The sequence below is a fragment of the Macaca nemestrina genome, chromosome X, assembly GCF_043159975.1.
Source record: "Macaca nemestrina isolate mMacNem1 chromosome X, mMacNem.hap1, whole genome shotgun sequence".
Taxonomy (NCBI): domain Eukaryota; kingdom Metazoa; phylum Chordata; class Mammalia; order Primates; family Cercopithecidae; genus Macaca; species Macaca nemestrina.
In genome coordinates, this window is record NC_092145.1 from 17,162,893 (window position 1) to 17,184,929 (window position 22,037).

General features: G+C 37.5%; 1 protein-coding gene across 4 annotated transcripts in view; it reads left to right on the forward strand.

The window, feature by feature from the left end:
• Positions 1-16,069, forward strand: part of LOC105481355 (fibroblast growth factor 13) — a 626,871-nt gene extending 610,802 nt beyond the window's left edge. For all 4 annotated transcript variants that reach the window (XM_011740881.2, XM_011740880.2, XM_011740883.2 and 1 more), the window contains one exon: positions 1,725-16,069. In XM_011740881.2, the coding sequence (XP_011739183.1) occupies positions 1,725-1,861 (137 nt within the window). In that variant the 3' untranslated portion in view covers positions 1,862-16,069. The remainder of the gene's footprint in view (positions 1-1,724) is intronic.
• Positions 16,070-22,037: the final 5,968 nt, after the last annotated feature.

A 22,037-nucleotide genomic window follows, 5' to 3' on the forward strand; every position in this document is an offset into this window, starting at 1 on the left:
TGAAACAATCGTTCCACATTAAGACATTTATTTTAAAACCTTACATTCTGTAACACTCAAAAACATTTGCTCTCCTGATTTTAATTTTTCCATAATGCATGTACATATAGTGACACTTCACTTATGTAGAAGTAACTTACATGCTAACTCAGGACAGCCAAGACCCCCAAATTACGCTACAGTGTTGCCTGGGCAGAAACATAGGTGTTAAAAATGTGTGTACACAGCCGGGTGTGGTGGCTCACACCTGTAATCCCAGCACTTTGGGAGGCTGAGGCAGGCGGATCAGGAGGTCAGGAGATCAAGACCATCCTGGCTATCACGGGGAAACCCCGTCTCTAATAAAAATACAAAAAAATTAGCCAGGTGTGGTGGTGGGCACCTGTAGTCCCAGCTACTCAGGAGGCTGAGGCAGAAGAATGGTGTGAACCCTGGAGGCAGAGCTTGCAGTGAACCGAGATCACGCCACTGCACTCCAGCCTGGGTGACAGAGCGAGACTCCGTCTCAAAAAAAAAAAATGTGTGTACACTTAACACCAGAAAGTTCCTTGGGTCCTCTCTAAGGGCCCAACATATTATTTCAGCAAATTTTGCTTATAGTTTTCCCATCATTCTTAGCAAATTAATAGCAAATTAGAAAGGGTGAGGGATAAGAATAGGCTATGGAAGATAGGAATATAAGAAATAGTGAGATATGGTAGAGAAGAGACAGAAAATGCAGGCAAAGCAGAGGAAGACTTCAAAGAGATTACTAGCCTGGGGTTAGAGTAGGGGTTTAGAGTAGAGGCAGACACTGCGCAATTCAAACAAGCATAGCACCGTGTTTTACAGCACGTTTTTTGGAGCCAGACTGCCTAGATTCAAGGCCCAACTTCACTTTTTACTAACTGGATGGTCTTGAACAGTTTATTTACCTGTGTATGCCTCAAGTTCATCTGTGTAATATGGATAAGAGTACTCATAAGATTCTCATAGGGACTAAATGGGATAATGCATGCAAAGCACTTAGAGTAGTATCTAGTGTTATAAGTGTTCCATAACTCTAAGCTATGATGTTTGTTTATAGCACAACAATAATAAATTTTACCATTTAATAGACCAAGAATTATCCAATACTTAGGCTCTTAAAGTGTTTCATTTTAAAGTATGATAGAAATCAGTGTTTTAAAATATTTTCCATTTTAATATTTGCCTTGCACAGTATGCTATAGATCATATTTAAACTTCTAAGAGGTTTATTAAATGCATTTTTTATTAATCCTCTCTTACATAACCATATGTCATTGAAGTTGGGCATTAAAATTCTTTCCACACTACTACACCAAGGCTAGATTTCTGCTTAATCTGATCCTGTCCACTCTCTACTGAGTCCTTGAAAGCAGTATTTTTCATGTCTGGCTTAAGGCACAGAAGCCTAGTAACCAAAAGAAAAGTTGAGGACCAGTGCGGTGTGCCCATTTTTTTAATGTATTTTTTTTCTCTTTTTCCTTTTCTGAATTTAATTTATAATTGACATAAAAATTGTATATATTTATTATGAACAAGATATTTTAAAATATGTATACATTGTGGAATAGCTAAATCAAGCTAATTAACATATGCATTACCTCACATACTTGTCATTTAGGTGTGTAGAACAGAACACCTACCAGCTATTCTTAGAAATTTTCACAATTGGTATGCCCATTTGAAGGCCTTTTACACGATCTTTGTGTGCTTTTCAGTGGCCATGTACAAGGAGCCATCACTGCACGATCTCACGGAGTTCTCCCGATCTGGAAGCGGGACCCCAACCAAGAGCAGAAGTGTCTCTGGCGTGCTGAACGGAGGCAAATCCATGAGCCACAATGAATCAACGTAGCCAGTGAGGGCAAAAGAAGGGCTCTGTAACAGAACCTTACCTCCAGGTGCTGTTGAATTCTTCTAGCAGTCCTTCACCCAAAAGTTCAAATTTGTCAGTGACATTTACCAAACAAACAGGCAGAGTTCACTATTCTATCTGCCATTAGACCTTCTTATCATCCATACTAAAGCCCCATTATTTAGATTGAGCTTGTGCAAAAGAATGCCAAGCATTTCAGTGAACTAAATCTGGGAGAAGGACTGCCAAATTTTCTCATGATCTCACCTGTACTTTGGGGATGATAATCCAAAAAGATTTCACAGCACTAATGCTGATCAAAATTTGCTCTCCCACCAAGAAAATTTCAAAGACCACAATTGTTCTTCAAAAACAAACAAAACATAACATAACCAAATTAACTGCTTAAATGTTTTGTCGGGGCAAACAAAATTATGTGAATTGTGTTGTTTTCTTGGCTTGATGTTTTCTATCTACGCTTGATTCACATGTACTCTTTTCTTTGGCATAGTGCAACTTTATGATTTCTGAAATTCAATGGTTCTATTGACTTTTTGCGTCACTTAATCCAAATCAACCAAATTCAGGGTTGAATCTGAATTGGCTTCTCAGGCTCAAGGTAACAGTGTTCTTGTGATTTTACCAATTTTTTTTCTTTTCTTTTTTGTGGTATTCTGGTCAAGTTATTGTGCTGTACTTTGTGCGTAGAAATTGAGTTGTATTGTCAACCCCAGTCAGTAAAGATATCTTCAAAAAATTATCCTCAAGTGTAGATTTCTCTTAATTCCATTTGTGTATCATGTTAAACTATTGTTGTGGCTTCTTGTGTAAAGACAGGAACTGTGGAACTGTGATGCTGTCTTTTGTGTTGTTAAAACAAGAAATGTCTTACCTGTATATGTATGAGTCCTCCTGTCATTGTATTTGGCATATGAATATTGTGTACAAGGAATTGTTAAGACTGGTTTTCCCTCAACAACATATATTATACTTGCTACTGGAAAAGTGTTTAAGACTTAGCTAGGTTTCCATTTAGATCTTCATATCTGTTGCATGGAAGAAAGTTGGGTTCTTGGCATAGAGTTGCATGATATGTAAGATTTGTGCATTAATAATTGTTAAAAATCTGTGTTCCAAAAGTGGACATAGCATGTACAGGCAGTTTTCTGTCCTGTGCACAAAAAGTTTAAAAAAGTTGTTTAATATTTGTTGTTGTATACCCAAATACGCACCGAATAAACTCTTTATATTCATTCAAAGAATCATCTTCCAACACGTATTTATTGAGTGTCCATTATGTGCCAGTAACTGAAGTAGCATCTGGAGGTAAACATTGTATAATGTAGCTAAGGTCACTGTCCTCAGATAATCTACAGTCTAGAGATTCATATTAACAGGAACACCTTAAAATGTGTTTATTTCACTAGTTACTGTACCTGGACTTCAGATTGGTACAAAGGAAATCACGTTCCTATTCAGTGGTCAAATTGTACAAATGAGACCTTTGTGCTAGTATTTTCTCTGCCACTCACAGTGTCATTTCCCGTCTCTGTTGCTTATTTCTCTCCTCTCTAGAGGGAATATACAGGACTAAATATCTAGTATCCTTTCTACCTTTGAGAACTGAAGGAAAATGTAAAATTTTTTTTAATGTTGATGACTTTTCTCTAGCTCCCCAAAGCTGCATTGTCTGGCAATGAACACTTTGAAAACAGTCAATGCAGATGGTCCCTGACTTACAATAGTTCAGCTTACATTTTTGGGGGCTTTACAGTGGTACAGAAGCAATAGGCATTTAGTAGAACTCATACTTTAGGCACCCATACAACCATTTTGCTTTTTATTTCCAGTATAATATTCAATAAATGACAGGAGATATTCAGCACTTTATTACAAAATGTGCTTTGTAGTACACGATTTTGTCCAACTGCAAGCTAATATAAGCGTTCTAAGCACATTTAAAGTAGGCTAGACTAAGCTATGATGTTTGCTAGGTTAGGTGTATTAAATGCATTTTCAACTTCAGATGGGTTTATTGGTATGTGAGCCCATCGTAAGTAAAGGAACATCTGTATATGGAGGGAAGAATTGTGAAATACATAAAATGTAACTGACTAGTGTTTTTCAGAGCATCTGCAAATAAAATTACTGGGGCTCCAAACAGCCTGCTTTTGCAAGGAGGGGAGACTCCTCTTTTCTAGGATGTTTGGACTAGATTCAGCATGAGCTCCTACCCCTGCCCACCCCAGCCCAGTCTAGTCACCTTGTGATTTCATCATAAGTCCTCCTCATCCTGCTTCATCCTGCCTGAGCTCTAAAGCACACCTACATGAGGTAAGCCCACCTGCCTTTTTTAAATGCAGGAGCCTTTGTACCATGTTTTAAAAATCAGGAGACTCTCGCTCAACCACCTCTCCCTGTTAACTCTTACTAATTTTTAATCAGTAGGGAAAATTGTGCATCGTCTCCCTCTTTCTCTAAGAACTTTAACGTTGGGTCATTGACTGCTTCGGTTACTGGTCTTCCTTTTTTTATTGCTCAGAAATAGTGTAGGTCTGCTGGTAATAAGCAAATGAACACTATGGGGGTCTCAGGGATGCCCGCATTAATAGGATAGAGTCGAAATGCCCAGGGAGAATCGTTTCCCGCCAGCATTCTTTTTGAGCTGCCTTAAAGTTGTTTTAAACAGACGGTGGTGTTAAAATAAATTAATAAGTAAATAAATAGTGCTCAAATAAACCTTCCTACAAGTGATGATATCAATACTTTCACACATCTTCATTACACACACACACATACGCACACACCCTTTCCCACCCCACCCCCTCACGCACATCTTTTAGTAGCATTCCTCCTGGCAGAAAATACTAGTCTTGCCGCCTAACTGATGAAAGCAAAAAAAAAAGACTCTTTAGTCAAATAGTTGTGGGAAACACTTCAAACACTATTGGGTCTCAGATATTAGCTCACATCAGAATCACCTGGAAGGCTTATAAGACTCAGATCACCGGACTTCACCTTCAGAGTTTCTGACTGAGTGAGTCTTGTGTGGGCCCAAAACTTGCCTTTTCTTTTTTTTTTTTTTTAATTATTATTATTATTATTATACTTTAAGTTCTAGGGTACATGTGCATAATGTGCAGGTTTGTTACATATGTATACTTGTGCCATGTTGCTGTGCTGCACCCATCAACTCGTCAGCACCCATCAACTCGTCATTTACATCAGGTATAACTCCCAATGCAATCCCTCCCCCCTCCCCCCCCCTCCCCCCTCCCCATGATAGGCCCCGGTGTATGATGTTCCCCTTCCCGAGTCCAAGTGATCTCATTGTTCACTTCCCACCTATAAGTGAGAACATGCGGTGTTTGCTTTTCTGTTCTTGTGATAGTTTGCTAAGAATGATGGTTTCCAGCTGCATCCATGTCCCTACAAAGGACACAAACTCATCCTTTTTGATGGCTGCATAGTATTCCATGGTGTATATGTGCCACATTTTCTTAATCCAGTCTGTCACTGATGGACATTTGGGTTGATTCCAAGTCTTTGCTATTGTGAATAGTGCCACAGTAAACATACGTGTGCATGTGTCTTTATAGCAGCATGATTTATAATCCTTTGGGTATATACCCAGTAATGGGATGGCTGGGTCATTCTGGCAAGTTTCCGGGTGATACTGAGGCTGCTGGTCCTCGGGACTTTGAGAACCACTGCTATTAGTTCGTTCTCATGCTGCTATAAAGATAATACCTGAGACTGGGTAATTTATAAAGGAAAGAGGTTTAATTGACTCACAGTTCTGCATCGCTGGGAAGGCCTCAGGAAACTTACAGTCATGGCAGAAGATGAAGGGGAAGCATGAAGGATCTTTTTCACATGGCAGCAGGAGAGAGAATGGGAAAGCGCCACTTACCAAACAATCACGTTCAGTGAGAACTCCCTCACTATCATGAGACAGCATGGTGAAACTGCCCCGAGGATCCAGTCACCTCCCACCAGCTCCCTCCCTCAACACATTGGGATTACAGTTCTAATGAGGTTTAGGTGGGGACACAGAGCCAAACCATATCACACTGGCATACACTATTCCTTTCTTCAGGATTAGTGTGAATCAGCAGATTAATTTCTGAAAAGTCTTGTGTTAAAGAAATCTGTTTGACTTTTACAAATGCTGAGACAAACTTATTTGGCCACAAAGCCACATTTTCATGGAGCGGCTATTAACATAGCAGTCGAGGAGTCGTCCTCAAGCTTTTTATGGGTACCTGAATCATCTGTGATGTTTTGTATGCTTCTTTTGTTTTAGGCTTGGCCTGGGAATCTCCTGAATCTGATACCTACTGTTCTATACCATAGCACTTAATGTCGGTGTTCTATCGCATAACACTTAATGTCAGTTTTCCACCCCATCTGTGAATGTATATTCAATCATTACACTGTATTTAGGCGGAGGTTGAATATGGAAAAGAAAACAACACTTTCTTCAGGCTTTTTGCAAGTTTTTCAAAGCAAAACAGGCTTCAATTCCCCCTCCCCAGAGTTTGTTTGTACCCGAAGAGAACACAGGCTCATTGCCACGGAATCTTTAAAGGACTGAGAGGGAAGTGATTTGTGGCACTTCTCCCCTCCCTAACCAGTACATTTGTTCCAGTTTTAAGCCAGTCAAGCTCACTGAAGAGTTTTTCAAAGACCTCAGCTACATGGATTTAACTTTTCCAAGCATCTGTTGTCCAAATGAACGTATGAGGGAAAATGAGTATCTCTTCATCGGCATCAACTGACCATAACTATTCTGTGGATAAGGGGTGGTGGGATCAGAACCGATAACCATTTTCAACAAATTTCATACGAATGTGTCTTAGAAGCCTCATTTAGATGAGATATCATTCATGGGTAAAATTGAAATGTGCCTTCACTGGCAGAGTCTTTAAACAGCAATCTCTTCAAGACAATCTACACTTTTTTCTATCGTTTCTGAAAATCCTTTCAACCTCTATTCAAAGCCCTTTTTGCGCTTTAGAAATTGATTACAGCGGGACTCTAATTGCCAGTACAAAAATCTGTACGGGGATATGGCAGTGGTATAATAGATGACCATTTCCAATTATAAAACAATTAGCAAAGTATAGCTAGGTCAGGCCACTAGTACCCTTCAAATTCTTAACCATATTTACAAAGACAACTTTTCGTAAGTTTTATTGCTCTGTCCACAAAGATGTGGTCTCATGGTTTCACACGATTGAGAATGCTATAAGTAGTAGTATACTCAAAAGAACATGCCTCTAATTCTGGACTGCTCTTTATCTCCAAGAAACAGAGAGAGAGAGAGAATGAAAAAAATCCCAGCTTGGAGGAATTTTGGAAGTTACTCTTTCGTGAACCATCACATATTCTGGGCCTTTTTAATCTTTAAACACTGTGTTACTATTAGAGGTTGGTTTGAATTTGTTGCATAGAGAACGATAATCTCTCAAATCAATGAACCCTTTTGCTAATATCACATGCATGAGTACAAGTATCTTATATTTCTCATCACATTTACCATAATAAAGAATGCAGACAAGTATAATATATGACATCATTTTGGGGATTTTCCAATTGCTATGTGGGCATACTGGAAGAAGTTTGTAACAGTTGCAATCCTGTCACAATGCAGGAAGTCTTTCTAGAACACACAATGTGGATGATTTTCAGTTTTAGAATTGTAAACTAATTAACCAAATGTCAATTCAGTTTCTCATTTTCTATTAGTTTTTGTTACAAACACTGCCTCTCTATTTCTGTTTTGTACAAACACTTCACACACACACACACACACACACATACATACACACACACAGGCACACACATAGATGTACCTCTAAAAGAACTCAGAGGTGCTGTCTTCCTCTGGGAGGATGATCATATGTCTATTCAGTTGGGAGAATGGAGCAGTCAAGTTCAAAAATCCATGGCTCTCTGGCTTCAGAAGCTATCCTTTCAGCCATGACACTTGCGTACACTAAATAGTATTGCCCAGGTTTGCCCTGCAACATGTTAGCATATCTGCATATTTTGTACTCTAATAATGTGTATGCTCTTAATAATTTGTTTTTAATGCTGTGTAAAGGTAGTAATTAGAGTAAGAGAAATGTATGGGACAATGATTGAGTAAAAATTCAGCTCCTTTGGGTCAATCACTCAGCTTGTTGGCACAGTAGATATTTAATACCTTAAATACTGTCAGTGCTGCACAGCGCATTACTGAGGCCTAGATAAAGCATTCACACAAAGATAAATTGATTGAAACTGCATCAATTTTGTAGAAAAAGATATTCTGGGGTTTAGTAACAGAGAATTTTTCTTTCCTTACTGGGATTAATACAATTGAAAGTATTCAGTTTTATGTTCTTCACATATGGAAACCACTCTGTCACTAATACCCTGGGACAAACTGGATGATTACAATCCAAGTGTTATTTTCTTCTTCAAAACTTTCAAAACCAGAATGAATTAGTTCTCCAAGTCTGGCTATACTATAGTTTTCTTCTTAATGTAAAACAGCTGAATAAAACAGCTTGAAAAATGTTTGACTTTCATGAGTCTTAAGGACGTTTCAAAATACACCACCAATATATTTACCAACATATTTAGTGCCAGATATACACAAAACAAACACTATCCTATTGTTTGTGTGTGCGTGCGTGCGTGTGTGTGTGTGTGTGTGTGTGTGTGTGTGTGTAGCAGGACACTAAATAATGAAGTCATGTTGCTATTCTTAGGGAAGTTTCAGTAAAGAGAGCTTCAAAGTTCCTTGGAGTCACCTGCAAGGCTAACTGTACTAAAGCCGAATTTGCATGATCTTCTTTCTACAAACTCAGTGTAGAGTGGTAGACAGACATGCAAGCATCACACTTAGATTATAATAAATGCGGTAATATAAAAAACAAAATGGAGGAAAAGTTTTTGTTAGGGAAATTTAAACATTTTCAAGGAAGAGTTAATTTTTCAGTGGAGTCTTAAAAGATGAGTAGGAATTCAACAGCCAGAAAGGAAGTGTAGACGTTCAATGTCAAATAAAACAAAACAGAACAGAATAGTATAAGTGAAGGCATAGAGCTTCACATGAAAGGCACATGAAATAGCACTGGGTATCTCAAAAATACTAATTAGCCTAGTGTTGCTGGACAATGAGGGACAGAGCCCCTGGTATGCGAGTGATGTCTGGGAAAGGAACAATCTTTCTATAATGCCTCATTCCATCATACCTCATTACCAGAAAGAGATTATGAGCCACTTGGGTCTGTATTATTTGAGCATCTCTGTAATGGAGTTGCTCTATATGTTTTGTAGAAACCTAATGAGTAAATTATTCTCATCAGTAGATAAAATGAAAGAAAATGGACTATGAGCAAAGTGTGATTCACAACCTTGCCTATTAGGCTATAGAAGATTGCCCAACTAATTCCTCCTTTTCTTCTATTGAACAATCTGTATTTTGCATGCTCAAAAAGGAATTCCTCAGGTTATAAGGGTAGTTTGACCGGTACAATCATATAAAAAAAAATCAGCAAAATTATGTTCTAACAACATCTTCCCATCTAACGTGCACATTTTATTTTTTTAAGGTAACATAATTACTATGAACAACCTAAATGGTATATAAAGGTGAAAAATTAAAATAATTCTTTTTCACAACTCCACGTTACCTCAACCCCTAGACCCTGGTAACCACCATTCAACTCTCTGTTTCCGTTAGTTCAGCTTTTTAAGATTCAATGATGTCGTAGTATTTTTTCTTTTTGCATCTGGCTTTTTCACTTAGTTTGCTTATTTCAAAATGCTCTGAAGTTTCATCCATGTTTATGTAAATGGAAAGAGTTCCCTCTTTATATGGCTAAGATATATATATATATATATATGTAAAATCTTCTTTCTTCATTCATCTGTCCATGGGCACTTAGGTTGTTCCATAACTTATCTATTGTGAATAATGGTGCAATGAGAGTGCATACTGATTTCATTTCCTTTGGATATATAACCAGAAGTGGGAATGCTGGATCATATAGTACTTCTGTTTTTACTTTTATGAGGATCTCGGTACTGTTTTACATAATGGCTATACTAATTTACATTCCCATAAACAGTGTACAAGAATACCTCCTTACCAACACTTATTATCTTTTAACCTTTGGATAATATTAGTCCTATTAATAACATGTGTGAGGTGATATTACATTGTGGTTTTGACTTGCATTTCCCTTACGATTAATGATGTTAAGTACCTTTTCAGATATATGTTGGCCATTTGTATGTCTTCCTTGGAGAGATGTCTATTCAGCTCCTTGGTCCATTTTTCAAAATACGGTTATTTGTATTTTTGCTATTGAGTTGTATGAGTTCCTTATATATTTTGGATATTAACCCCTTGTGAGAAATATGGTTTGCAACTATTTTCTCCTATTCTGCAGGTTGCCTTTTCATTTTGTCGATTGCTTCCTTTGCTGGGCAGATACTTTTTAAAATTTTATTTAGTTTTTGAAACAGGGTCTCACTCTGTCACCCAGGCTGGAGTGCAATGGCATGATCATGGCTCACCACAGCCTTGACCTCCGCAGGATCAGGTGATCCTCCCACCTCAGTTTTTGTATTTTTAGTAGAGATGGAGTTTCACCATGTTGCCCAGGCTGGTCTCAAATTCCTGGGCTCGAGCCATCTTGCCCGCCTTGGGACCTCCCAAAGCATTAGGATTAGAAGTATGGGCCACCACTGGCTTTGAAACTTTTTAATTTAATGTAGTCTGACTTGTTTATTTTTACTTTGTTGCATGTGCTTTTGGTGTTACAGCCAAAAGAAGTTACTGCGAAGACCAATGTCAGAGACCTTATTTCTTATTCTAGTAATTTTACAGTTTTAGGTCTTATGTTTAAGCTTTTAATAGATTTTGAGTTGATTTTTGTGTATGGTATAGGATAAGGGTCCAGTTTCATTATTTTGTATTTGGACATTCAATGTTTAAAATACCATTTATTGAATGGACTATGTTTCCCCCTGATGTATTTTTAGTGCCTTTGCTGAAGATTAGTTGATCATATATGTGTGGGTTTGTTTCTTGGCTTTCTATTCTGTTCCATTGGTCTATGTGTCTGTTTCTATGCAAATACCATACTGTTTTGATTACTATAGCTTTATAACATAATTTCAAATAAGGAAGTGTGATACCTCTAGTTCTAAACTTCTTTCTCAAGATTGTTTTAGATCTTTGGCAACTTATGTGGTTTCATATGGATTTAAGAATTCTTTTTTCTATTTCTGTAAAAATTTATATTAAGGTTTTGATAGGGCTTGCACTGAATCTGTAGATCACTTTGGTTAGTATCAATATTTTCACAAAATTAATTCTTCCAAACTATGAACACAGGATACTGTTGCATTTATTTCTCTTCTTCAATTACTTTCATCAGTATTTTATAGTTTTTAATGTACAGATTTTTCACCTCCTTGGTTAAATTTATTCCTAAATAAGTTTTCCTTTTTGATGCAATTGCAAATGGGATTGTTTTTCTAATTTATCTTATTTTGTTTGTTTGTTTGTTTGTTTTTGAGATGGAGTCTTGCTCTGTCACCCAGGCTGGAGTGCAGTGATGTGATCTTGGCTCACTGCAACCTCTGCCTCCCAAGTTGAAGAGATTCTCTTGCCTCAGCCTCCCGAGTAGCTGGGATTACAGGCACCTGCCACCACGCCCGGCTAATTTTTGTATTTTTAGTAGAGATGGGGTTTCACCATGTTGGCCAGGCTGGTCTCAAACTCCTGACCTCAGGTGATCTGCCTTCCTCAGCCTCCCAAAGTGCTGAGATTACAGGCGTGAGCCACTGCACCCAGCCACTAATTTATTTTTTGGATAGTTCATTGTTATTGTACAGAAGCAACTGCTTTATTATGTTGATTTTGTATCAACATTGGTGAATTCCACCCAACATTTGAAGAAAAACTAATATCAATCCTTCTCAAAATCTTCCAAAAAAATGAAGAGAAAGGAGCACTTCCAAACTCATTTTATGAAGCCAGCATTATTCTCATACCATTCCAGACAAGGACACTACAAGAAAAAAAAAATTACAGACCCAAATCCCTGTTGAATACAGATGCAAAAATCCATAACAAAACACTAGCTAAAAGAACCTAACATCATACTTGAAGGATCATTCACCATGATCAAGTGGGATTTCACCAATTTCACTTGGGTAGAATTCACCAATATTGATAAAAAATCAACATAAAAAATCAGTTGTTTCTTCACACAAACAATGAACTATCCAAAAAATAAATTAAGAACACAATCCCATTTGCAATTGCAAAAAAAAAAAACAACTTAGAAATAAATTTAGCGAAGGAAGTGAAATATCTGTATATTAAAAACTATAAAATATTGATGAAAGTAATTGAAGAAGACAAATGGAACAGAACCCTTTGTTCATAGATTGGAATAATTTATATTACAGAAATGTTAATACTAAACAAAGTGATCTACAGAGTCAATGCAATCTCTATCAAAATCTTAATAGAATTTTTTACAGAAATAAAGAATTTCTAAAATTCATATGGAACCACATAAGTCCCCAAAAATCTTTACAACTTTACTGAATTTATTTATCACTTCCAACATTTTTAATTTCTGTTGGCGTCATTGGATTTCTGTATTGAAGACCGTGTGATTTGAAACAGAGACCATTTTACTTCCTCCATCCTGATTTGCACGCATTTTATTTCTTTTTCTCGACTTACTGCTCTAAGCAGAACTTCAAGCACCATGTGGAATAGAAGTGGCAAGAGTGAGCATTCTCTTCTTGATGCTGATTTCAGAAGAAAAGCTTACAGCATTTCACTACTGAATATGATGTTAGATGTGAGTTTGTCATATATATGGCCTTTGTTATGTTTAGGGATATTCCTTCTCTACCTAATTTTTTAAAAGTTTTCATCATGAAAGGTTGTTGATTTTTTTCAAATGCTTTTTCTGTATCTGTTGAAATGATCATATGATTATTATCCTTCATTGTCTTATTGTTCATATTTATTGATTTGAGTATGTTGAGCCATCCTTGTATCCCAGGGATAAATCCCACTTGATTATGGTGAATGATCTTTTTCATGTGATGTTAAGTTCTTTTAGCTAGTATTTTGTTGTGGATTTTTGCATCTATATTCAACAGGGATTTGGGACTGTATTCTTTTTTGTCCTTGTAGTGTCCTTGCCTGGCTTTGATTGGAGAATAATGCTGGTTTCATAAAATGAGTTTAGAAGTGTTCCTTACTCTTCATTTTTTGGAAGATTTGAGAAGGATTGGTATTAGATTTTCTTTAAATGTTGGGTAGAATTCACCACTAAAGCCATCTGGTTTTGGGCTTTACTTTGTTAGGAAGTTCTTTTTTAAAAAATTGCTGATTCAATATTCTTTTTCATTATTGGTCTGTACAGATTCTCTATTCATGATTCAGTCTTGCTAGGTTGTGGTATGTTTCTAGAAATTTATCTATTTCCTCTAGATTGCCCAACATGTGTATAATTGTTCATAATAGTCTCTAATGATCATTTATATTTCTATGGTATTGGTTGTAAAGTCTTCTCTTTCATTTCTGATTTTATTTGTGTCTTTTCTCTTTCATTCTTAGTTACTCTAGCTAAAGCCTTGTCTGTTTTTCAGTCTTTTCAAAAAACAACTCAGTTTTATTGCTCTTTTTTATTTTTCTAGTTTCTATTTCACTTTTTTCTGATCTGATATTTACTTCATTCCTTCGTCTGACTTTGGGATTAGTTTATTGTTCTTTTATACTTCCTTGAGGTGTAGGTTGTTCATTTGATTTTGTTTTTCTTAAGGTAGGCATTTATCACTATAAACTTCCTTCTTAGAAACGCCTTTTGCTGCATCTCATATATTGTGGTATATTGTTTTTCCACTTTTGTTTGTCTCAAGTTTTTTAAATTTTTCTTTTGATTTGCTCTTTGATTCTTTGGATATTTAGGAGTGTATTGTTTAATTTCCATATATTTGTAAATTTTATAGTTTTCCTCCCTTTATTGATTGACAGTTTCTTACCATTGTGATCAGAAAAGATATTTGGTATGATTTCATTCTTCTTAATTTTGTTAACACTTGTTTTGTGGCCTAACATTTGATGTATCTTCAAAATGTACCTGTGCAATTACTTGGGAAGAATGTACATTCTGTTGCTTTTGGAGGGAATGTTTTGTATCTGTTAAGTCCATTTGATCTAAAGTGTAGTTCAAGTCAATTCCCTATTGATTTTCTGTCTGGGTGATCTGTCCATTGTTGAAAGCAGGGTACTAAATTCCTCTACTACTATACCATTACAGTCTATATTTCCTGTTCAGATCTATTAATATTTGCTTTATATATTTAGGTGATCCAATGTTGGGTGTCTATATATTCAAAATAGCATCTTGTTGATGAATTGACTCATTTATTATTATATAATGACATTCTTTGTCTCTTGTTATAGTTTGTGATTTTATCTGGTATAGTATAGCTGTCTCTGCTGCTTTCTGGTTTCTGTTTACATGCAATATCTTTTTAATCTCTTCACTTTCAGTTTATATGTGTCCTTGCAGCTAAAGTGACTGTCTTATAGATAGCAAGAACTTAGGTCTTCCTTTTTCATCCATTCAGCCACTCAGTGTCTTTTGATTAGATAATTTAATCTATTTACATTAAAATTAATTATTTATAGGTAAAGACATACTATTGCTATTTTGTTAAATGTTTTTTAGCTGTTTTGTGAGTTTTTTTGTTTCTTTCTTCCTCTCTTGCTGTCTTTCTTTGTGATTGATGATTTTCCTGTAGTACTATGGTTTGATTTGGTTTTTTTTTTTAATTTTTATTTTTATTTTAATTCCAGGGTACATGTGCAGGATATGTGGGTTTGTTACATAGGTAAACATGTGCCATGGTGGTTTGCTGCACCTTCAACCTATCACTGAGGTATTCAGCCAAGTCTGTATTAGCTATTTTTCCTAATTTTTTTTTTTTTTTTTTTTTTTTTGAGACGGAGTCTCGCTTTGTGGCCCAGTCTGGAGTGCAGTGGCCGGATCTCAGCTCACTGCAAGCTCCGCCTCTTGGGTTTATGCCATTCTCCTGCCTCAGCCTCCCGAGTAGCTGGGACTACAGTTGCCCGCCACCTCGCCCGGCTAGTTTTTTGTATTTTTTAGTAGAGACGGGGTTTCACCATGTTAGCCAGGATGGTCTCGATCTCCTGACCTCGTGATCCGCCCATCTCGGCCTCCCAAAGTGCTGGGATTACAGGCTTGAGCCACCGCGCCTGGCCTATTTTTCCTAATATTATCTCTTCCCACACCCCACCTCTCTTGACAGGCCCCAGTGTGTGTTGTTCCCCTCCCTGTGTCCATGCATTCTCATTGTTCAGCTCTCACTTATAAGTGAGAATATGCAGTGTTTGGTTTTCTGTTCCTGCATTAGCTTGCTAAGAATAATGGCTTCTAGTGCCATCTGTGTCCCTGCAAATGACATGATCTCATTCCTTTTTATGGCTGCATAGTATCCCATGGTATATATATGCCACATTTTCTTTATCCACTCTATCATTGATGGGCATTTGGGTAGGCTCCATGTCTTTGCTCGTTTGAACAGTGCTACAATGAACATACGTGTGCATGTATCTTTGTAATAGAATGATTTATATTCCTTTGGGTATATACCTAGTAATGGGATTGCTGGGTCAAATGCTATTTCTGGGTTCTAGATCTCAGAGAAATCACCACACTGTCTTCCACAGTGTTTTAACTTATTTGCTTTCCCACCAACAGTGTAAAAGTGTCCCTATTTCTCTGCAACCTTGCCAACATCTGTCATTTTTTGACTTTTTAATAATCACCATTGTGACTGGCATGAGATGGTATCTCCTCGTGGTTTTGATTTGCATTTCTTTAATGATCAGTGATGTTGAACTTTTTTTCATATGTTTGTTGACCTCATGAATGTCTTTTTTTGAGAAGTGTCTGTTCATGTCCTTTGCTCGCTTCTTGATGTTTTGTTTGTTTGTTTGTTTTTCTTGTATATTTGCTTAAATTCCTGGTAGATTCTGGATATTAGACCTTTGTCAGATGGATAGATTGCAAAATTTTTCTCCCACTCTGTAGGTTGCATGTTCACTCTGATAGTTTCTTTCTTTTTTTTAATATTATACTTGAAGTTCTGGAGTACATGTGCAAAATGTGCAGGTTTGTTACATAGGTATACACGTGTCATGGTGGTTTGCTGCACCCATCAACCTGTCATCTATATTAGGTATTTCTCCTAATGCTTTGACTTCACTATTTATTTCATTTGATTGAGTATCCTGTGGATGTTTTTCTGTTACATTTTTTATTTTATTCATTGTATTCTTCAGCTTCAGAATTTGTTTGTTTGTTTGTTTTTCACAGTTTCTATCTCTTTGTTGAACTTATCATTTTGGTCATGCATTGTTTTCCTGATTCTACTGACTTCTCTGTCTGTATTCTCATGTAGCAACCAAAGCTTATTTAAAACAATTATTTTTAATATTTTGTCAGGAAATTTGTAGATCTCCATTTTTTTGTTGGCAACTGGAAAATTATTGAGTTTCTTTGGTGGTATTATATTTGTGTTGTTTTTGGCAGGTGTTCCTTGAAATCTCGTGTTGCCATGTTCACATCTGAAGAAGTAGTCACCTCCTTCAGTCTATACTGCCTGGCTTCAGAAGAGAAACAGTTATACCAGTTAGCCTGACTGGGGATACTAAGACTCTTGCACATCCTTTCTGTAGATGTGTCACTCAACCTCTTTTTGAGAAATTTTAAGATTATCTGTATTTTCTTAATTTCACAAAACCAAACCAAACCAAATTCTGAGAGTTTCCCATTTGTTTTCTCTAACATGGTGCCCTAAAGTGTTCAAGTTCGTGTGCCTTCTCCCATTCCCACAGAGTCAAGCTGCCTGCCTCTGCATGCTCACAAGTTCACACTCACTGTCAGGGTTTGGGCCATGTGCAGGGAGCAAGCCAAGGTAGAGGAGGGAGGGAGACATGCAAAGTTTCAGGAGCACCCATGTGTCAGTTTCGGGGGTCTACAGTTCAGGCATCCCAAGCCACTAGTGGGTCTCCTGATGGAGTCTATGAAATTGTTAGTAGCATATGTGTCCCTTTGTTGAATTTCAGTCTCTGGTTGCTATGAGTTCCTACCTCTATTCTCTGCTCACAGCCTCTCAGTCACTCAGCCACGATGATTCCCTCAGTATTCTGAGTGGGGAGAGAAAGACGTAGGCCTCTTGATCAGTGTCCCATATGGCTGGGAAAGCCAGGCATTCATTTACTACACTCTCCCTTTCACCCATTGGAGAAATATGGGTCAAAGGTATATCTCTTGGCATTGAGTTCTGTTAGCTTGAGAGAGGGATGACATAAGTAGTGAAACTATTTTATGGTTCTTTTCAATGTGCCTATTCTCATAATTGTTTTGCTCCATCTGTGAGCTGGACTATCAGACTCCCACAAAGGTACTCTCATACTTGAATGGTTGTCAAAATTGTAGATAGTGGGGAAATGACAGGAGAAAATTCCTATTCTGCCATCTTGCTGACATCACCCCAACATCTAAAATGCATACTTTAATTATTTTTTTCCTTGAATAAAGTTTATTTTGGAATTGTTGAATTTTGCAAAATAATTTAAAATATTCTCTCTTTTTTTTTTCTCTCTCTCTCTCTGGGGTTGAGGTCTCACTCTGTCACCCAAGATGGATTACAGTGGCACAATCGCTGCTCACTGCAGCCTCAAATTTCTTGGTTCAAGTGATCCTCCCACTTCAGCCTCGCAAGTAGCTGGGACTACAAGGCATGTGTCACCATGCCCAGCTAATATTTTTAAATTATTTTTAGAGATGGGGTCTCATTATTTTGCCCAGGTGGATCTTGAACTCCTGGCTTCATGTGGTCCTCCCACCTCCTCCTCCCAAGTCACGAGGATTCCAATTGTGAGTCACTGTGCCCAGCTATCCCCCCCTTCTCTTTTTCTCTCACACACGTGTGCATGCACAGACACACACACATCTCATGTTCATTCTCTTTACCATGATGATCCTTGGTTCTTTCAAACAGCTTCTTTCGGTTTACCTTACAATTTAACTCAACACAAATTTTAAAAAACCTGCCGGGCGCGGTGGCTCAAGCCTGTAATCCCAGCACTTTGGGAGGCCGAGGCGGGCGGATCACAAGGTCAGGAGATCGAGACCACAGTGAAACCCCGTCTCTACTAAAAATACAAAAAATTAGCCGGGCGCGGTGGCGGGCGCCCATAGTCCCAGCTACTCAGGAGGCTGAGGCAGGAGAATGGCGGGAACCCGGGAGGCGGAGCTTGCAGTGAGCCGAGATCGCGCCACTGCACTCCAGCCTGGGCAACAGCGTGAGACTCCGTCTCAAAAAAAAAAAAAAAAAAAAAAAAAAAAAAACCTATAGTTACAATTTAATTTGGCTTCGTCCACACCTCTAACCAATTTGTTACAATCTCCAAGTTAAGGTTACAAGTTAGTTGATTATATTCATTTCCAAATATTTCACCCAACATTTCATTATGAAAATGTTCAATCAAACACACTGAAAATGTAAGGAATTATAGTCATATACAAACTTTTTTATGTTTCTTTTTACACAAATATATGCATCAATTAATGCTCTTATCTATAAAATAATTTTTTTTTCCATTTCAAAATAAGTTACAGACATCAATACACTTCATCTTTAAACTCTTTATCATGCATATCAGGAGGTAGAGTTTAATATTTCTATACTTCTTTGGGGGATAAATGGAGCTAAAATTATATACTGTATCATGTACAAACCTGTTAGGTATACCAATTCATGTGTACTGACAAATGCGTACTCATGTAACAGAAACTCCTTTCAAGATATAGAATATTCCTTTCCAAATATTAATCAGCAAGACAATGGGGAAAATGTCTCTAGGGCATGTCAGAGACCTTCACTGCAGCCTTTCCCATTACAGGCCAGGAGGCCTTGAAGGAAAAAAATGGTTTAGTGGGTCAGGCCGCAGGCTCCCCCTTACTCTTTGCAGCCTTGAGACATGGTGCCCTGTGTCCCAGCTGCTTCAGCTTCAGCTGTGGCTAAAAGGGGCCAACATACAGCTCAGGCCATTGTTTCAGAAAGTGCAAGCCCCAAGCTTTGACAGTTTACACATGGTGTTGGGCTTGCAGGTGCACAGAGTCAAGAATTGAGGTTTGGGAACCTCTGCCTAGATTTCAGAGGATGTATGGAAATGCCTGGATGTCCAGGCAGAAGTCTGCTGCAGAGGTGGAGCTCTCAGGGAGAACCTCTGCTAGGGCAGTGCAGAAGGGAAATGTGGGGTTGGAGCTCCCACACAGAGTCTTCATCGGGGCATTGTGTAGTGGAGCTCTGAGAAGAGAGCCATAGTGCTCCAGACCCCAGACTGGTAGATATACCAATAGCTTGCACCATGCACCTGGAAAAGCCACAGGCACTTAACACCTGCCCATGAAAAGAGCTGTGAGGGTGGCTGTATCCTGCAAAGCCACAGGGGAAGAGCTGCCCAAGGCTGTGGGAGCCCACCTCTTGCTTTATTGTGACCTGGATAGATGTGAGACATGGAGTCTAAGGAGATCATTTTGGAACTTTAAGCTTTAACAGCTGCCCTATTGGATTTTGGACTTGCATGGGCCTATAGCTTTGTTTTGGCCAACTTCTCCCATTTGGAATGGGTGTTTTTACTCAATGCCTATACCCCCATTGTATCTTGGAAATAACTAACTTGCTTTCGATTTTACAGGCTCATAGGTGGAAGGGACTTGCTTTGTCTCAGATGAGACTTTGGATTTGAACTTCTGGGTTAATGTTGGAATGAGTTAATACTTTGGGGGACTATTGGAAGGGCATGATTGTGTTTTGAAATGTGAGCACATGAGATTTGGGAGGGGCCAGGGGCAGAATGATATGGTTTGGCTCTGTATCCCCACCCATATCTCACCTTGAATTGTAATAATCCCCATGTGTCAAGGGCAGGACAACGTGGAGGATTGAATTATGGGGGTGATTTCCCTCATGCTGTTCTCATGATAGTGATCTATAACAAGATTCAATGGTTTTATAAGCATCTGGCATTTCCCCTGCTGGCACTCATTCTCTCTCCTGCCACCCTGTGAAGAGGGGCCTTCCACCATGATTGTAAGTCTCCTGAGGCTTCCAAAGCCATGCAGAACTGTGAGTCAGTTAAAACTCTTTTCTTTATAAATTACCCAGTCTTGAGTATTTCTTTATAGCAGCATGAGAATGAACTAATACACAGGGTAAAAATTTAAAAACAAACACACAAATGCAAGTAAACAAGCCAATATTTCAACTGTTCCCATTGCATTATCCTTATTCTTTATCTATGGTACCAGAAAATAGTACATCTGAAACAAATTTTTTCTGCCAGGATATACTCTCAAGTGGGTCCACTGGAGTTTCTTTCAGTTTCCCAAATGCTAGATATGACTCTTCCCTATACCTTATCTTCATATGAAGAAGGCTATGAGAATATATTAATAATTGAATATAATAACACTACTATAGGAATAAGTATGTGTCTATTCCAATTGATTTTTTAAAAACTTTTATTTTGAAATATTTATAGATTCAAAGAAAGATGCAAGAGTACAGGGAAGTGCGATATGCCCTTTATCTAGTTCCTCTAGTGGTAGCAACTTACATAACTACAGTATCATATTTAAACCAAGAAATTGACATCTGTATAATCCACAGACCTTACTCAGACTTCACTAATGTTACATACACTAATTTGTGTGTGTATGTGTGTGCGTGTGTGTATGTGTAGGTCTATGTAATTTTACCACATGTGTATATTTCGGTAACCACCACAATAATCAAGATATGGAACTGTTCCATCACCACTAAGATCCCTTGTGCTATTCTTTTATAAACATCTCCCTGTCATCCTTTTTCATCCATAAAAGCTGGTAAACACTAATCTGTTCTTCATCCTTATAATTTTATTATTTCAGGAATGTTATATAAATTTTATCATACAGTATATAACACATAGAGATTGGCTTTTGTCACTCAGCACAATTCCCTTGAGATGCATCCAAACTGTTGTGTATATCAGTAATACAATATGTTTAATTTCTGTGTAGTATTCCATGGTAGAGATGTGCCATAGTTTAACTATTCACCCGTTGAACAACATTTATGTTCTTTCTAGTTCTGGGCTATTACAAATAAAGTTGTTATGAATATTAATGTATAAGGTTTTCTGTGATCATTGGCTTTCATTTCTCTAAGATAAATTAATAAGCATTTCTGAGTTATATAATAGTCACATATTCAGTTTTGTAATATATTGCCAAACTGTTTTTAAAGTAGCTATATTTTTCATGTGTTTATTTTCAATACATATATTCTATTTTACAAAATGATTATTGATGAATTTTCTCTATATTCTATTGGATTTTTTAAGAAATTTTCATTGAGTTTTCAGTTTGCTATATAGTCTAGTTATGAATCACTTGTCAGAGGTGTAGTTTGCACATTTTCTTCCAGTGGTTAATTACTAAAATGGCAGTGTAAGAACTTCTGAAAACCCTTTCCCCCATGAAAGCAATAAGAATACAGGTGAAAATTCTAAATTAACTTGTTCATTACTCTGGAAATTAATTAAAAACTTGTTAGAATTTGAGAAGTCTTTATTTTTGAAAATTTTCTGGATATAGGCAAGAACAGTGAAATTTGTGACATTTTAACTTACCATATTTCCATATTCTTTTACTCAACCTTGCAATATTCTCAAAAGCCAAGTGCCCTACAATTACAGTGGTGTAAAAACAGCAGTCTGGCAGCCATCAAAAGTGGAAGAAGGCCATTAAGGGTGTCTGCCAGCTCCATCCCCACAGAATGGCATCAGGGACCTGTCTGGCAGTTCTCTAAATATCTCAACCTATAGAACTTGTCTTTGTTTCACCTGATTCAACCTCGTTCAGTGTGAACAGGCTTTTGTTGAAATCAATCCGTGGCAATTGTTCAACATTGCAGCTGCTTGAGGTGTCAACTACGGTTAGGACAAACATGAAGTTGACTAGAAAATGTAAAAGGAAAAGCTAGGGAATGAGATATC